This window comes from Nilaparvata lugens, chromosome 2, assembly GCF_014356525.2.
Source record: "Nilaparvata lugens isolate BPH chromosome 2, ASM1435652v1, whole genome shotgun sequence".
Classification (NCBI taxonomy): domain Eukaryota; kingdom Metazoa; phylum Arthropoda; class Insecta; order Hemiptera; family Delphacidae; genus Nilaparvata; species Nilaparvata lugens.
Window position 1 is genome coordinate 64,609,833 of NC_052505.1, and position 17,782 is coordinate 64,627,614.

At 33.1% G+C, this 17,782-nt stretch overlaps 1 protein-coding gene across 3 annotated transcripts; it reads left to right on the forward strand.

The window, feature by feature from the left end:
- The first annotated feature begins 3,113 nt into the window (after nt 1–3,113).
- LOC111048611 lies at nt 3,114–17,359 on the forward strand. 3 transcript variants are annotated; one of them, XM_022334532.2, is made up of 5 exons: nt 3,114–3,279; nt 5,696–5,866; nt 8,217–8,363; nt 9,284–9,380; nt 11,044–17,359. In XM_022334532.2, exons 2-5 carry the CDS (start codon nt 5,696–5,698, stop codon nt 13,713–13,715), a joined length of 3,087 nt encoding a protein of 1,028 aa, XP_022190224.1. In that variant the 5' UTR covers nt 3,114–3,279; the 3' UTR covers nt 13,716–17,359. The 3 variants fall into 3 exon arrangements, with proteins under 3 accessions (XP_022190224.1, XP_022190221.1, XP_022190222.1); XM_022334529.2 differs by having other exon boundaries at nt 3,115–3,279; nt 8,205–8,363; XM_022334530.2 differs by lacking the exon at nt 3,114–3,279 and adding an exon at nt 3,286–3,987 and having other exon boundaries at nt 8,205–8,363.
- The last annotated feature ends 423 nt before the right edge of the window (nt 17,360–17,782 follow it).

Genomic DNA, 17,782 nt, shown 5'->3' on the forward strand with positions numbered 1-17,782 from the left:
TTGCCGAATAATAGACAAGGATAGCAGCATCAAAGTTAATCAAATACTGCCATTATAACGTGGACGTCACTATGTTATTGAATACCGTAAACAAAAACACTGGATTTACAATATACTGTTTACTCAACAGTGACTTGAATGATTGAAGTTCAGCATTTCAGGTAAATGTAATGTCTATATAATATAATTTGATCACATTTTAAATAATGCAGTATAACCTTAATTATATGTTTCATGCAGCTACTTGTTGCTTGGCCAGAAAAGCACAAAGGCCAAATTGACACATTTACTAATGTAATTACAAGAAAAAACAAGCTGAAACTATATTTTTACACTAATTGTGTATAATATATCATTCAGACTCAAACTTGAGGATATTTGGAACTGGAATAAATAGTACACATGGAAATTTCATTAAATGGTCAGGTTAGACCTAAGTCTGTCCTGTAGGCTGATCACTAGCCTGATCCTTAATCAGTCCTGGGCATATTAGCTTATTTATTTATTTACATTAATAGAAAAATTAAAACATAAGCTTATACAGCTTTGATCACATAGACAAATTAATCAATAAAACAAATTAATGGGCACCTTATAAGTATAGGCGAAGTTTTGCTGCAAAACTTTTGTGTTTTTGGATAGGAGAATATTAAACTGTTAGTCACGGGTGAAGTATAACGTTTGTGAGGCTCATTGATGGCTCAAAAACATATCCAGACAAGTGATATGGCCATTTTCATACTTGCTGATGACTTCTTGTAGATGAAGTATTATTATAATTGGATCTCATGTAACTTTATAATATTCATTCTATTGTCATTTAGACTGAATTTGGAACAATTCTGTTGTGGAATGGTTGCAATATTTATTATCGGCATTAAAAATACCAAAGATTTACACAAACAAATATTTTATTTGGTATAGGACATGTTTACCGTCTATTACTGACTTTTCACATTCTATGGTAACTGTAGGAAAAATTTAATGTGCAATACATGTGCAAAGTTTCTTTGCTGCACTCAAGAAACCATCATTCCGCACTCGCCTATGGCTCGTGCGTAAATGTTTCTTTCAGTGCAGCAAAGTGGCATTTTGCGCACTAGTTGCACAAATAACTATTCCCGCACTAGAGCGGAAAAGTGATTTTTTGCGCTCTGTAATCAGTGCAGGAATGGCCACTTTTCAAGGTTACTGTAGGAAAAGTTCATTTTTAGCCTTTGAACAGCCTTAATCCATGCCATGTGTATAGTGAAGTCTATGTTATAATGACAGTATTTGATCAAGTTTGGTTTTGCTATCCTTGTCTATTATTCAACAAAGCCGGTGGTACTATCCTTTTCTAGGTCGACAACGATGCCAATTATGTTTTTTACAGTGTAGAAATATAATTAATTAATGCAGAGAACCGGCATTGCTATTTTTCTATCTTTATCCACTGACATTATAACGTGGACCTCACTATAGGCCTAAACATTGCATCAGGAAAACGAAGTTTTAAAACTACCTATGTTTTTTTTCTAAACAGATGTTTTTGAGATAGGCCTAATTCCTTTGATTCAGCTGTTTCACATTCACCATATTATTATACAGAGTTTGTAAAAATGAAAATATTTATTGATTATCAGAACAATACTATTATTATATTTATAATAAAAATATTATCCTTATTATTAAAAATATTTATCAATTATCAAAACAATATTATTGAGGTTGAGTGGTATCAGATAGAGAGCAATAATAGAAACAGATGTTATTTTTTCAATTTCGACGATATGATTCGGTGATTTTTTTATTTTTTTATGAAATCGTATGTACCATTAATGAAATTTGAACATTAATTCTGAAAAATCTAGGAGGAAAATTGTAATTTGGGCTTTCAGGTGCACGAGATTGATATTTTTAGAATCTATGTGCAAAATTTGGAGATCTTAATCATTCCCGTTTTTCCGGTATGCAATCCATAAGTTGACATGTTTTGATGCGAACAAAAGGAACAAACACAACCCTATTCTCTCTTATTATATAGACAACGTTGTTGCCAATCCTCTGTCTAGTCAATGCCTTCTATGGGGAGGGTAACTGATACCGGTTTATTGATATTGTTCATTCTCATTTAAAATAATCATTTACGGTATATTCTATCAAGCAAGAAATTATATTTTTGAATAATTTCATAATGAATTTTCACAATTGAAATTGAATATTTTGTTAATTACCGTAATTATATTTCTACATTGTTAAAAGACGACAGAGCAAAGCATGAAAGAGATAGCGCTATCCACTTTGTTGAATGATAGACAGTTTCATATTGATGGTGTTATGCCCATTGATATAGAGAATATATATATATCAATGATATAATAATATATCAATCAGACTATATATATCAATGGTTATGCCAAAAGGGCCTGCATTTTCTAACCATATGTGTAAGATTTAAGCAGTCATGTAAACAAAGATATTGCTGATAATTCACTGTGATTTTTTTCAGTACACACTTTTATTTTAGCATTTTAACATGGAGTCAGCGAGTTCCGATTAGCCAATTCTATCAGAGGATTATAGCAATACAATTTATTGCTAATCAAACCTGCCATTATTAGGTGGACCTCACTATTTGGGCCTGACGGTGATGATGAGTTTGGTAAGTAGGCCTCTATAATTAAATTAATAGTTTGGAATACCATTAGTAGGAATAGTTTCCAGTACCATATTATCAACATTAGTTCAGTTGGCGGCTGCACAAACGCCTGTTAATTAAATGATTTTAATCATAATTAAATGCCATAAGAACCATTCCAGAGAAAACTTTTTGGAAAACAAGGCTTCTCTGATTGGTTCTCAAAGCATCTAAAATAATTAGAATATTCCACAGACAAGAATATTCCTTTTACTTTGTGAATATTCTTAGAGCCTATTTCAATCAGGCTATCAAAATCGGATAGTTATTATTCAATTTTATTCTCCCAATCTCTCAGTCAATTTTATTCTAATATTCATTCTTGATATTTTTACAATTTTTTAGTTGTAATATTTTAGTTCATGAATAGTAAATTTTTATTATGTTGGCTGCATTTGTTGAGAAAAAAGCGCAATGACGCTGACGCTAGCGATGAAACCACATTGCGGAAATGATCGTAACCACGTAATAAAATGATAGCGTTAATTTTACTGTTTTCAATTGTTGGCTTTGGTTGATGTGAATTAATAGAATGTTCAAAACAGTTTTGTGCTCATTATTTTGTGCAATTGTTTCGACAAAAGGACTATTCATTTAAGGTACTGGATAATAAGGATTATTCCTGTAAAGTTAGATTAGCACTATTGTCCTCATTGTCCTCAGAATAGCCTTGAAATAGTATCATCTGGGAAAACGAAATGATATAGGATCGGCTGATTTATAAAATCATCTGACATTTTAGGCTCTTCAAATGCAGGACTAAGAAACCATTGACAATCTAACCTTAATTTTTATTTTATTATAATTATTATTTCTAGTAAAAAGTAGACTGCTTTCATTTGTCTGCAGTGTTGGCCACAAGCGTCAAGTCAAGTAGTACTCTCCGATCTCCATTAGTGACTCCAAGTTATACGCTTTCCGAAGAATTTGTCCAATCGTACGTCAAAACCTATTTTAGGACATTAACAATAATATTCAATTTATCCTCTCAATTATATAATCTTTATTATCCTTTCAAATTATTACGTTTAATTTTGTGTAGCAAAAAATCAATAAACCTAACCTATAAATTTTCCTGAGATGAGATTACGCTTGTGCTCCATTGTTTACATGTAGCAATGTTTACTTCCGCTATAAAACTAAATTCTTTATTTCACCTTTTATGTCTATAAATAACGTTGATTCCTTGACATTTTTTTATAACAAAATGCCGAGTTATTTGTTATTCTTCGAACAAACTAGATCTCAGTGATGATTCGGCTATAGGCTATGTAGCTACAGTGATTATACATCATTGATTTTTCAAGGTAAAAGACTCATTTTTATTATAAAATCAGCTATTTTACATCTAATACTGTAATAAATGTCTCCTTTACTAACTAATTTCAAAGTGTTTTGACAATCTATCAGTCATATTAATGTATAAAAATTATAAATATGGCGACCTGATAATGTCCTATTCTTGAACTTAATTGTTATTTTTCAAAATATACAACTTAAAGCTAAGCCTAAAACAAGTCATTATTTATAGTATTAGATAAGTATTACTAAGCCTATTTAAGTTGATTGAAATAATATGAATATTATCTTATCCATTCAATTGTTGGTAGGTATCTTAGTTATTTCTCAACTACATTTGTTGTCTAGTCAGAGCTAGAATAGTTTGGTATTGAAATGTAAAAATTATTGCTCCAAATGTAATTTTATTTAAAGAGTTTAATAACTTCACTATAAATTGATATTTCCAATGCTTCAATTTTGATAAAAAATTATGAATATTTTATTGATGGTACTAAATCTTGCATAGGTGCTTCTCAACAATTCAAAGGTAGGCCTATAGACTAGATAGCAATTTTATGTGCCTATAATTTTATATGCGTGGATTGCATTTACCAAATGCAGATAAGTACTGACTTGTATAGGGTATTATAGGAAACTGCTTGAAATCATAGTTGCTATTGTTTATACAGTAGAGCACCGATTATCCTGACGACCGCTGGGTGATATAAAAAATGTAAATCCTCTAAAAACCTAACCTTTTCTGTATTTATAGCAGCTAATAGGTCCACCTTAGGCAAGGTGCAGTATAATATTTTCAGAAATAAGAGATTTAAAATAGGTACCTACTGTAGTTATTGAGCTTTCATTTTTGAATTACAGTCCAAAGTTCATACAAAATTTCTTTTGACTTGAACGAATATGCGGCGCAGAGTAATGGAAGGAGATCAGCCAATAAAGTGAGCCATAGCATAGAGAAACGATAGCATAAGTAGATATCCCATGGTATAGGGCGTTTATGTCGCAACTTTTACTGTTATCCCAAGCCGATAGTTCACGTAGTTTTTCTCATGCAGCTGTGTGACGCTGGTATTCTCTCAAATTGTGCCATTCATACACTCTCACCCCAACAAAACAGCAAAAATTGACAATAATCGACTGTAATCGGCTTGAGATAACAGTAAAAGTTGCGACATAAATTCCCTATACCATGGGATATCTACTTATGCTATTGTTTCTCTATGGCCATAGGTAGAACGTAGTTGCAAATTTGTTCATTAGACTCAGTCGACTTAGTGCTTCCAGAGTTTCCTCTCTGAGGATTCGATTTATTGTTAGTAAGCACGTTTATTAGCCTAATGTTTTAGTTGAAGTTTGATGGTATCTTGTTTTGACGTTGTCTCATACCTTCGTGGCCTATTGACAAAAAAAATATATTATTAAGATCTCAAATTAATGTGAATAATATTGAGGCGTTTAATGCTTTTCAAAGTAGAGCTTTGATTATTGAAAATAGGCTAACTCTTATTTCATATTCTAATTTGTTACTTAATTGGCCCTCAAGGCTATAGGATCGTCAAATGCTTTTGAGTCATCTCCTTCATGTTAAGAAAATGCTTATTACAATATTCCTCCTTACTCACGTAAACTTTTCTGTAAAGTGTTCCTTCCATTTTCAGTCTTTGTTTATGATTTAGCCAATTTTCTTGATTTTTATTGAATAATTGTATTTTTCAGATGGGTGGAACTAAATTTCTGGTACAATGGGAGGAGCACCCCACGCACCTGGCCACCAGGCTGGGATACTTGCTGGAGCATCAGTCCCTCGTCGACGTCACCCTCATGTGCAACACACACACACTCAAAGTCCACAGATCAGTTCTGGCCGCTTGCAGTCCATATTTCGAGGCAAGTTTTCCCCATTATTCTATTAAAAAAAGGTTGACCTATCAAATAATCGTCAATATTATACTTTGCTGCTTTTATAACAATCAATTATATATTTTTAAATAAATATCCACATATGATTCAAAACTCTTGAATAATCGTGTTGTTATATTCAGAGAAATAATGAATCACAATAATTATTTACAATGGAATTACAATATAGATAAGTAACGTAATTTCTAATGATAAGTTGAATGACCCATTCTCACTAATTTAATGATGATTAATATGTTTGATCTCAGTTTTAAGTTGTAACTATTGCATTGCAAGTTTTGATATTACCTTGGGCTTGATATTGAGTTTTCAATTTTGAACTAATTAAATTATACTTGAACTTTGAATTGATAAAAATGTTAGAAAATAATAGTTTTACCATGATATACACTTGTTCATCTAAGAACTAACGGCATAATTATACAAAATCATATCAACTAAATAAATGATAATTCACTTGTTCACTATTTAAAAAGCCAAGAAAATCGTTGGAAAACGTCGATTCCAACCTGACCTTACTCTCCATTGTTTGGCTTCTTATATTGGTTCTATTGTTTATTGGAATTTTTTCCTATTGTTAAGATTATTTGTTATGATTCTTCTGTAATATAGCTTTTTAGAATGTATTTGTTTGTTGACGTGATAAAATTAAAACAACAGTTGTGTCCTTCCTAGCACTAGACCACGATGTGTTGTCTATAACTTAAATGAGACTTGAAGTTCATAAAATTCTTTCTTTATACTATTTTTCTTTTTTGAACTACAATGTTTTATTGTGTTGATTGCTTTTCACGCTTTCTTCTTTTCTCCTCCTTCCTGATGAGAACCTTTTTCTCTATCCTACTCTCATATGAACATTCTAAAACTTGAAAATATTATTATCAAAGTTTGTTAATCACAAAATTGATTTACTTAATCAATTACATAACTTCATTCAATTGATTATAGCCTAAGATGTAATACGATGAGATAATAGTAAATAAATATTTGAACTGATACACATGCAGTAGTACTTGGAAGATAGTAGCATTCATATTTGAATAATAGATTCCATTCATTATAATTTATTTTCATTGTCTTAACTACAATGCTTTTTTTAAATTAATAATACTGTTCCAGATACCTTCGCAATCTCTTATATTATTTGATTTATCTATTTAGTTCCATATTTTTCCTTGTTTTTCTATAATATCACGATCTCCCGACCCCATCAAGAACAAACTTTTTATCAATTTATTTTGAATAGTAACTCATGAGAATTCATAATAAGAGAGATTTCACAAAAACTTGTTTTATGAAGAAGCAAGAGAAAAGTATCAATTCTACAATGAGCAAATACAAATTTGAATTTATTACTCATTGCATGTAAAACAATAAAATGTTTAGCAATCGTCACGTATTACAAAACAAAAAAATCACAACAAAAATTCATTCATGTCATAAAAACACTTATCAGACAGACAATCCTTTAATATTTTCTTGAGCTGCACTCTATTGTCAATATTGTCTCTAAAGTGCGGCAGGGAGTTGATAAATTCAATGCATAGTCCTATTCAAAGAAGAAAAATTCTTATTGTAAGAATAATAAAATACAACTTAATAGGAAAGTAAATTTTGGTGAGATGTCAATGACTGAGAAGAGTTGTTAAGAAGAGAAATATAAAATTACAATATAAGGAGATAATGGACTATGAAATAACCCATTCGTTTCGTCATTTCCGGTTGCATTCAATGAAAAATTTCATTTCATTTGGAATGTAATTGATTAGTATGCCATTATTATTCTGCTAATCCATTTAATATTGATTGCGTCTCACACTTTCTATTTTGTAACTATCTTGATACCCTACTTATTCTCTTTTAACAGCCATCAATAAAAATATTTCCATCATTGAATTTATTTTGATAATGAACTCATAACATCCTTATTGATAGCTTAGTTTCATGGGAATATAGAATTTGAATATAGGATTATACATGTAATAAGGAAACATCATCTAAATAACTACTTTTGATATATACCTCTTCATTCAAATACTTAGGCCTATACCGAACACACTTAACTATATTATCTCTACACTCTGCTAACTCTTTTATAATTCACATGACACATTTCCTGTTTTTCCACCATCCTAAATCTCATCTGAATAAATGAATTGCCCCCAACCTATCTATCCAATCTAATGGCATGACCTGACCCACACTCCTCTGCTAGCCGTGAAGAAACAAGCGATTATGAATAATAGTGGTTTGCGTGTAGATAGCTGCTGCGCTGCATTAGTAGGGAATTTGTTGTTTGTGATAGTCACTTCTACAGAGGCAGCTGGGCAACCACCCGCTGATAGTGCTCAAGGATATGAAGTTCTCGGTGCTCAAGTCGCTGGTCGAATTCATGTACTGCGGCGAGACCAGCGTCGCCGAGGAAAATCTCAATCCGCTCATGGAAGCTGCCAAATTCTTCGAGGTGAGTCTCAAGTTGCATTTTTTGTTAACAAACATAGTAATTACAGAATATTTAGCTGTGTGTTTGGCTGCTGCATCAAGGCATTACAATATCGGTTAAACAAGTCATTTTTATCAAGATATAAGCGTGTTAGCAAAAAATTGTAAAATGCAACTTCTAAACCACCCTCATCCCTTTAGCACAAGTGGTTGGAATGGGGACTTTTGATAATTATGTTCACCTCCCAACTGGTCCCAACTAAACTGCAAAGTCACAAATTGTTTTTGAAACCTTCCCTTCAATTTCCTTTCTCAATTGATGTATTGTTGCAAAACTGAAAATTTCTCACTCAACACTAAAGCTGCTGTAACAGTCGAGGGAAAATACGTTAAATTGTGAAGTTATACATCAGATTGAAGAGAATTTGAAGCCATATAAGCTCATATTCAGCATTGATTTTTTCCCATCGATTTTTGAAAAGTTATATAAGCGAAAATAGAAAAAAATTGTAAGCTTACGTGTATTTTTTTCATGTCACACCTACAAGAGCGGATATCTCGGAAACTGTGAAATATATCGAAAAGTTGTAGGTTGTATATTGTAGGAAATTTTGTAAGCTTCAATTTTGTATAGAATAGTCATGTCCGTAAGATGCATAGTTTTCGAAATATATCCGAGAAACCAAAAAATGATACCTTTGAACCACCCCCTCCCCTTTAGCATAATGGGTAGGGGTGGAGACTTTTGATATGTTTACCTCCTTACTACCCTAAACAGAACTGCGGGGTCAAAAATTGTCTTCTAATTTATCCTTTTTATTCATTTCCTGGACTGCCCATTATTAGTATTGAGTTCATAAAGGTGGTCTCTGTCATTGCTCGATTATGAATGTTATCAACTTCTCAAAATTGCTTGATAAATTTCAAATGATTTGTTTTAAGGTGAAAGGATTATCTTCTATGACGAAAGAAGCAATCAGTGATCAAACTTCGCCCACTCAGAGCTCTGTGCCTTCTGTCAATGGAATTTCACCATCAGGTAAGTGGCCATCACCCTTTCAATTTGCGCTTCTTCACAATGCTAACTGTCAATTGCACAAAAACCGATTAACTATGCATATTTGTCAAGGGGCTTAATGGAGATGTAACAGAATCTGGCAATCCAAAAAGGCAATTGGAGAGATAACTCTGATTATTCAGTTAGCGTTAAAGATGTTGAACAGTAATCGGATCTCATTGATTCAGACATTACATATTGCGGGATATGGAATCGCAAATGAAATGATTTCAAACAAGTATAATTCGTTATGACACTTGAATACTATAATTATTTACTATTGATTTTGATGATTGTTATCGTAACGTCGAACTACTGAACTTATTAACTTGAAATTTTGCTTAAAGATTCTGAATTTACCGAGGATTGATGTAGGCTTATTTTTATTACTATTGATCTATTTTAATTTACTAATTAGAATAAATTCATCCAATTTGTGATTCAAAGATTACGCAAGATTAAAAACCAAACAGAGGTTTCTCCAAGTGACACCTTAGCAAAACTGATGGCACGCGCGGCTCATGAATCGAAGATTGCGAGCTCGAGACCAATCAAAGTATTTTTTAATTTTCAAAATTTGCAATACTGATGAAGATTATCCACGTAATTCTGACAAAATAATAAATAATTATTCATTATTATGTGCCCTGGACATGAGGAGATTGCATTTTACAACACTAAGTTTTCCCCAGTGCAAAGCAAGAGGTTACCGGCTAGTATTTATGTATTAGCCAAGTTTATAAATTCGACCACCCATATGAAGTATTGTACCATCTGTGATGTATAAATATTCCTGATAATAATAGCAGAGAACTTTTCTCCATTGATAGGGTTTTTTATAATCTAGTTTTTAATGCTATATTGAAGACTTGCAAACCATGTTTATGGCAAATATGAGATATTACTCACAGACTGTAGCAGGCTTCCGGATAGCTTGAGATCCATTGTCAACAGTGATCGTAATTTACAATGAAAGGAATGATTCAGTTTTTGAATTATTTTCATATTTATAAACAAATCATTGTTTGCAAGTCGTCAATAATTGTTAGAAACTTTATAAAACCACTTCGCCGCATAATCTCATATTCCCCTATATTTGGGGAATATGGTGAACCAAACATTTGAAGGTTAATGTGAGCTTAACTACACTTTGAATTCCCACTTACACTTCAACAAAGTTCTTTTCTAATACATATTGTACTAAATAAAGTCCAAAATTAATTGAAACTTGTTACAATACATGACATTTAAAAATATTTAATCATGTAAATTTGAAAAATACTGGACTTGATTCAAAATTTTATTTTAATTCCACGAATTTTGTTGCTATTTCAAAATCACAGTTTGTAATAAATTGATTATAAAATTCCTTACTTTTCATATGAATCATTATCATATTATTATTATCCATGTATGGTAGTATGGTTAAATTCTCGAAATTATGAAAGGAGCCACAATTTTTTATCATATATCAAGAAACCGGTTCCGGTTGTTACACCATAATCAATCTCTGGTAAAATTGTAGTAAATGAAAAAAATATAATATTGAGAGTGTTCCAATATGGATGATTAGGCCTATCACAATATCACCTTTGCTAATACACAAACATTTTAATGAATAGTTTGAAAATGGTGTTTTGTGTAGGGAGAGGTGGAAGAAGGCCGGGAGCAGGCCGAGGTCGTAGAACGGCCTCCATTCCGATGGCGCAGGCCAACCCGCCCACTGAGTCGGCACAGATACTGCTGTCACTGTCAGGCAACCCCGGCCGCCACGCACGTCTCACACCCAACCAGCGGCTCAGCAAGGTCTTCACGCAGGATGGAACCATCATCGACGCCCCCAAGACCCTGGTCAGGAACGGAAACATCTTGGCGGCAGCTGGCGACAGACCCGCCCGGGGAGGATTCGAACCTCGGCGCCGGGGCCGCAGGCGAAACCCCACCAACCTCATGTACGGACGCAACAACAACGTTGCTTTCAAAGAATCCGAAGCCAGTCGCATCGCCGTCGAGAACCTGAAGAAGGAAATGGACGGCCAGGCTGACCAACCTGATGATCCCAACGACAAACTTACCCTTTGGAACACGAACACTATCGACAAATCACCCCTACTTGCTTCACTCCTTTCGAAAGCTGAAAACTCGAAACTGAAACTAGGAACCGACGGTAATGTGTGCGAGAGTACCAGTGCGGTAAGTGGTGAGCAGGAAACAGTTTCCTATCCAGCGGATGGTGAAGGAGTGTCCAGCTCCAACGCCAAATACTTGGAAGCTTTGAAGGTGGCTGGCTTGCCGACCGACGTGCCCATTCTCATTGACAACGGCGACGGAAACTATGTCACACTCACCGAGGAGTTTCTCATGAACGTGATGGATGGAAAAGAGGAGTATCAGTTCCAGGTGACCGAGGGGTCGTCCGAAGTGCAGGAGGTGGGCGAGGGGATCGTGCTCCAGGACGGCACCATTGTCATGGACAGAAAGCAGGTGCCGCTCGATATCGACAAGAACTTGGTTTCCTCCAGTGGTGACAAGAAGGACGTCATTCGTCCAGTTCGTCAGCTGCTTGTTAAGGAAAGACATCCGACAAAACAAAGTGATTCGACAACTGTGGTCTCGCCTCTCAAATCCGCAGAAGAATCGATCAGCAACAACGGAAGTAAACGATCTGTCCAGGAGATAATCAGCGAAGCAGCAAAAGCTGAACTTGATCCAGATGCTGTAATACTCATTGAAGAAACTGAAAACTCTAAGTTTGAAAAGCATGTCTTATCATCTAAGGAAATAAATGCTTTGAAGGCACTCAACGAACAGATGCAACAATTGAAAAAGCAGACTAGCGATTCGTCCACTGTTCCTGTCTCACCATTGGCTGACGTTGGGCTGATAGGTGGCAACACGCAAATAGCCGAACTCAAACTCAGTCTTGGTAAATCGAAATCGTCAAAATCGATTCTGTCTCAAATGCTCGAGTGTGTTCAAGGTCTCGGTCTCGACGACCCATTAAAAAAGAAAAAGTTTTTAGAGGACGCTACGCGGAGAATTGAAGAATTGAAGAAGGCGGAGACAGAGACGGAGACATCGAGTGTAGAGAATAAAACGCAAAAAGTGAAAGGACAGCCCAAGTTGATGCAACTGGAGATCATTGATGGCGATGGCGAGCGAATCAAAGGCTTCCAGGTGGAAGTCGAGTCAAATGAAGGAATCAACAATGATAAGACCTCGCAAGAAACTTGTGAGAAATCGGATGATTTTAACACATCTAAAGAACAAATTGTCATGGATAGGTTACCATCGTTGAAAGATGACATCGAAGAAACCGGACAAAAGCCGTTCATTGTAGAAGATCAACACATAACGCAAAACGAATTTGAAGAGATCATTGATGAAAGTGTGAATAATGCGGACATTAGTGCTAAGGATGATGACATGTTGAATCTATTAACTATGGACAGTGACGTTGCTGGATGTGAGAAAATTCCAGATTGCAATGTACCTGACATTGGTCATAGAACAGTACAAAATTCAATCAAAGATGACGAAGATTTATTAATTCATAACTTCAACCAGGAAGAGTTTGGATTGAGTAACAACGATCCTCTCCCAGATAAAGATAATGTGCGGGAGGAGGAGAATTTGTGTAAAGGAGGAGAGGAAGGCACAGAACAAGCAATGGGTAAGGAAGCGGAGGGGGAGAACTTGTGCCTTGATGAGCAACAAAATATGGATAGATCACTTGTTGAAAACGGTTTGGTATTAAATGATAAAGGTTTGTCAGTTGAACAAGCTTTGGAAGTAATGATGGGTGATCCACTTATGAAAAAAATGATCAAAAAAGATGACATCGACGAAGATTCTAGTCAGCCTGTGAACGACCAGGCAGTTTTATTACCCGAGGTAACAAGCGATGATTCAGAGTTACAGCTGGCACTGGAAACCAGCCAACAGGATGAATCGAACAGCACACAGGAGTACCAAGTGGTGTACGTGTCTGAGAAGGATGAGATGGACAGCCAGAACTCGCAGGAGATTGTGATTGTGGAGCCGGCTGACGAGATGGTGTTGGACAAAGAGGAGGACATGTTGGATGCGCTGGTCTCTCTCAAGCAACAGCAGCAGGAGGAAGAGGAGAAGGGGTCCCCCAAGCGGAGGCGATCCATGGATCCCGATCAGATACTAGGGCTGGATGAGGGAGGAGGCAAACGTCTCAAGCTGGTTGACTCTAGTGGCGAGGAGTCGTGTGGTGACCCTCTAATCAACCTTGTCGAAACATCAGCTGATCAAGATCTCGCGCTCAATTGTGACGACAGCCCCTCGTGAGACTAATCCACAACCTCACATTGTTTATCATTTTGCAAACTTGTTCGAGTTGAAACTTTTCTATGCTACAAGCAAAACAACAAACATTGAGCTTTTCTACTGAGTGGTTCATGTACTGTATATAAGATGCTTTAATTTTTAGATTGTATTTGAATAATTGAAGAGGAGAATAATTCAATTGATAAAAGTACAACTTATATCTATAACTTGTTTATTGAACGAATGTTCATCACACTCGTTTATGAATTGGGGATTTGAGAAACTTATAACAATTGACACATTTAATGAACGATTGTTGTTCACTATCAGTTTATGAATTGGTTTTCTAAGAAGCCATCAGATCATTTACTCGTTTATTGAACGAATGTTCATCACAATTAGTTTAAATCGTTTAATTTATGAATTGGTTTTATGAGAATATTGTTTTCTGGTTTCAGTTAATATAATTATGCTTTTGATGATTTCTTGTTTGTGATTTTCATTCAATTGTTGGAGATTTAGTATTGTAACCGTAGGATTTTATATTTTTGTCTGTAACTAGCTCAACTCAGATCAACTTTTCAAATCCCACAAAAATGTTATTGTTAAAACTCATTATTTATTTGTTAACTGAGAATATTGATTCTCCTTTGAAATTTTCTCGTATGAACAAATTTATTTTCCATGAAGTATTCGAATAATTCAAGATAGCAGTTCGTAGCTTTATTCAATAGAGTTTTTTATGAAATTAGGGTTGGGGGAATTTTATTGAATATTTTTTATTGCAGTTTTCCAATTAGGGCTTGGGGAATTTTGTTGAATTTTCATTGCATTGTTTTAAACAATTTTCCAATAAAGCAAAAGTTTAACATCTTAAAAACCTATTCAATCATCCAGTGGAGAAGTTCCATTGTTCAAAATAATTATATTTGTCTGCTGAAAGATTACATTTTAAAACAATCAATTTCTTCAATTCAGTTTGATGTTTTATTTGAAATTTTAGTTTTGCTTTTTTATTTCTTTAAAACGTTAATGCTCTAAAAGCAAAGGAATTACCATTTGCGTTATTACAGTGATCATAAGTTAGGTACTTGTTCTATTTTCAGTTTCAAATTGTGAAACACCGTAAATAAATCCTTCTGTTTTTTTATATTTCTTGAAATTGATATTGCATTTTGATATCTTTAATACAAGAAAATAAAATATAATTTTATTAAATCGTTAATAAAATTTCGATTTTGAAACTTGTCTCATAAGTTTACATGACATGAAAATTTCACAAAATAATAATACTTCAGAAACAACAAAGCCCAAAGGTATATTACCAGTTTGGGAAAATCAAGAACTTCATTTTTTATATGCAGTAACTCCCCCATTGTTGAGGATTTAAAAATGGAAAGATAATAAATGACGAAAACTATAACAGAAAATTACTATGCTCGAGAAGTGAATGAAACATTGTTAATGATAATTTTGACTTATGAAGTACATTTGAACAACAACCAAGAATCAAAATTTTATCTGAGTTGAGTTACTGACTAATGTAAATAGTTGTTAATAATGTAATTATGCACATAACATGTTTGTTCTATGATCGAAGGTAGTATCATGCTAGAAAATTTACCACAGTTAACACATTACATCGCTGATGTAAAATTGAAGTTCAACTTGATTAAAAATTTAGATTCGCTTGTAAGAGCTTTGACTTCTTGCTTTCAAGGTTTTGTTATTTTAACTATTATCCGATATATTATTTCTCTAATTCTTCACAAATCGATTGGATTTCTACATTCTCTATCTTACATTCTGATTTCACTGTAGGCTACTTTAATATACCTTATGTTTCCGTAGATTCTACTTTTACTTATTAATAATAAATTATTATTATGTTTTAAACTTGGTGAAATGTATTGTGAATAATCTTTGCTTCTATCATAGATCATTAAAAAATTTCCTACGATTTGAAATAGACATGAACAGACTAACTACAAAACCGAATCAATATTAGAAAAAAAGATTCGTTAATAGCGAATGTAAATGTAATTTCATAGAACGATTGTTTTCTAGTTCATAACCCAAATTCAATTTCCAATGCAGTATTTTTTAATTCTAATTAAACATTTTTCAAATCACGTATTAAATGTTAAAAATATTCCTCTTTGTAAAAGGTTTACAATTCATTTATTACTGTGCATTTGTTTTATCGATTAACAAAGATCTAAATGCTAGTTCAAATCTGCTCCCTATCCTTATTATAATTGAAATTATTCATGATTTTAAAAATGTTATTTTCTTTTTTCGAAGTGAATGTTTTACATACTCTTCTTATGGCGGGGAAACTGCTAAAACAATGATTTCATTTCAGAATATTTAATTTTAATCTAATAATATATGTTGTGCTGAAATTAATATTTTTTTCCAGTAAACTGTCTTGAATCTCTTTCAAGAGTTTCACACGATGTTGACCCTTTGGTTCCGATAAGAACCTGAGTTCCATGATAGTAGTAATTAGGTTTTCATGAATTTCAGTTGAAAGGCATACAAATAATTTGAATTAGACTAAGGTTTCTATAATATTCCTTACACTCTTCAATACTCCTTACAATTATTGTGAATAATTTATGCAGGATGAACGTTTGTGATGGTTTTATGTGTGTCTTGCTTTTAGAACTTTTCAAATATTAACACAATTACTGAAACCATACTGTTCACTCCTCAGAATCATATATCAGTCTTTACTATATCATAGCATTGATCTCATTATCCAATTTTAGTTTTATCTCTTAGTTGTAACAATTTTTTTAATTGTTTGGATAGGATTATAACTCATCAACTTGATATTGATTTTTAAGCTTTGCTTACTTACTTAAATTTGTTCCCCCTTCAAGTTGATTCTTCAAACCAAAAAGTATTTCAAATGGTCACTTGGGAATACTCATATTATTAATTTAATTTATTCTTGTTTGAACTTTTCTGTAACACTGTACTCTATGTTTTGAACGATTTATATCACGCTTATTGTGCTGCAGTCTCCATTGAATATAAAATATTATATTCTTTGAATTTTTCCCTGAGGATGGTGTTCACTAGACTTGTTTGTGGAAGGGATGATGATGATGATAGATACATTAACCTAGAATTGAAACATCGTTCCTAACGCAGGGAAGCAAATATTTTTTATTGGAATCTCTTCTCATCCCACAATATTCAGTTGTGTTTATTTTTGTTGGATAATTCCTCTCAAATGGTTCTACAGTTCTATCTTTAATCTCATAAAGTCATATCTGTGTTTTTATGTCTACAATTTGCTATGAAGTTTTATAAACTTCATGATTGATATTAATTATTTAAATGTTTTATTTTTGGGGTAATTATTTATTTTAGGTTAATTCTTATAGAGAAAATACTATGCGACTAATTTTTATGTAAACATCCATAATTCAGTAACCTTATTGACGTATTGAATTTTAATATTTATATATTTCAATGACTTGGAATTCAAGATGAATTCGTTTTGTACAATAGAAAAGGATTTGTTTTAGTGAGTAAGACTCACTGATTCTAATTTGCCAAATAGATTATTAATTAGTGTTGAACAAAATATTATTATTATTTTTTATTAAAATAGTATTTTTACACAATGTTAAATAAATAAAACAGGGGCCCTCTAGGTAAATTATTGGCTAAATCACCTTTGGAATGGGGTATATTTGAAATATCTAATTTCTTGGACAGATTAGTAAAATTATTTAGATGCTGTTCTAATAGGTTTTTCTTCGTATACACACAATCAAATTGCAAACTGTGGAAATAAAGTCTAGTATGATAACTACATAATGTACAGCCATGTATATTCAGCATCACTTGAAAAATTTTTAGTCGTCAATTATAATAAATTATTTACATAATTAAATTAACTGAGAACTCTTATTCACATTATACATATTAATTGAAATTCTGCAGTAATTTATTTTCTTTCTATTAATTACATCTCCTTTCTAAGTTATTTATTTTGTTTTCTCTTCATTCGTTGCGAATTGTGATTGAAATGTGGAACGTTTCATAATATCGTCATGTTTTGTTGATTG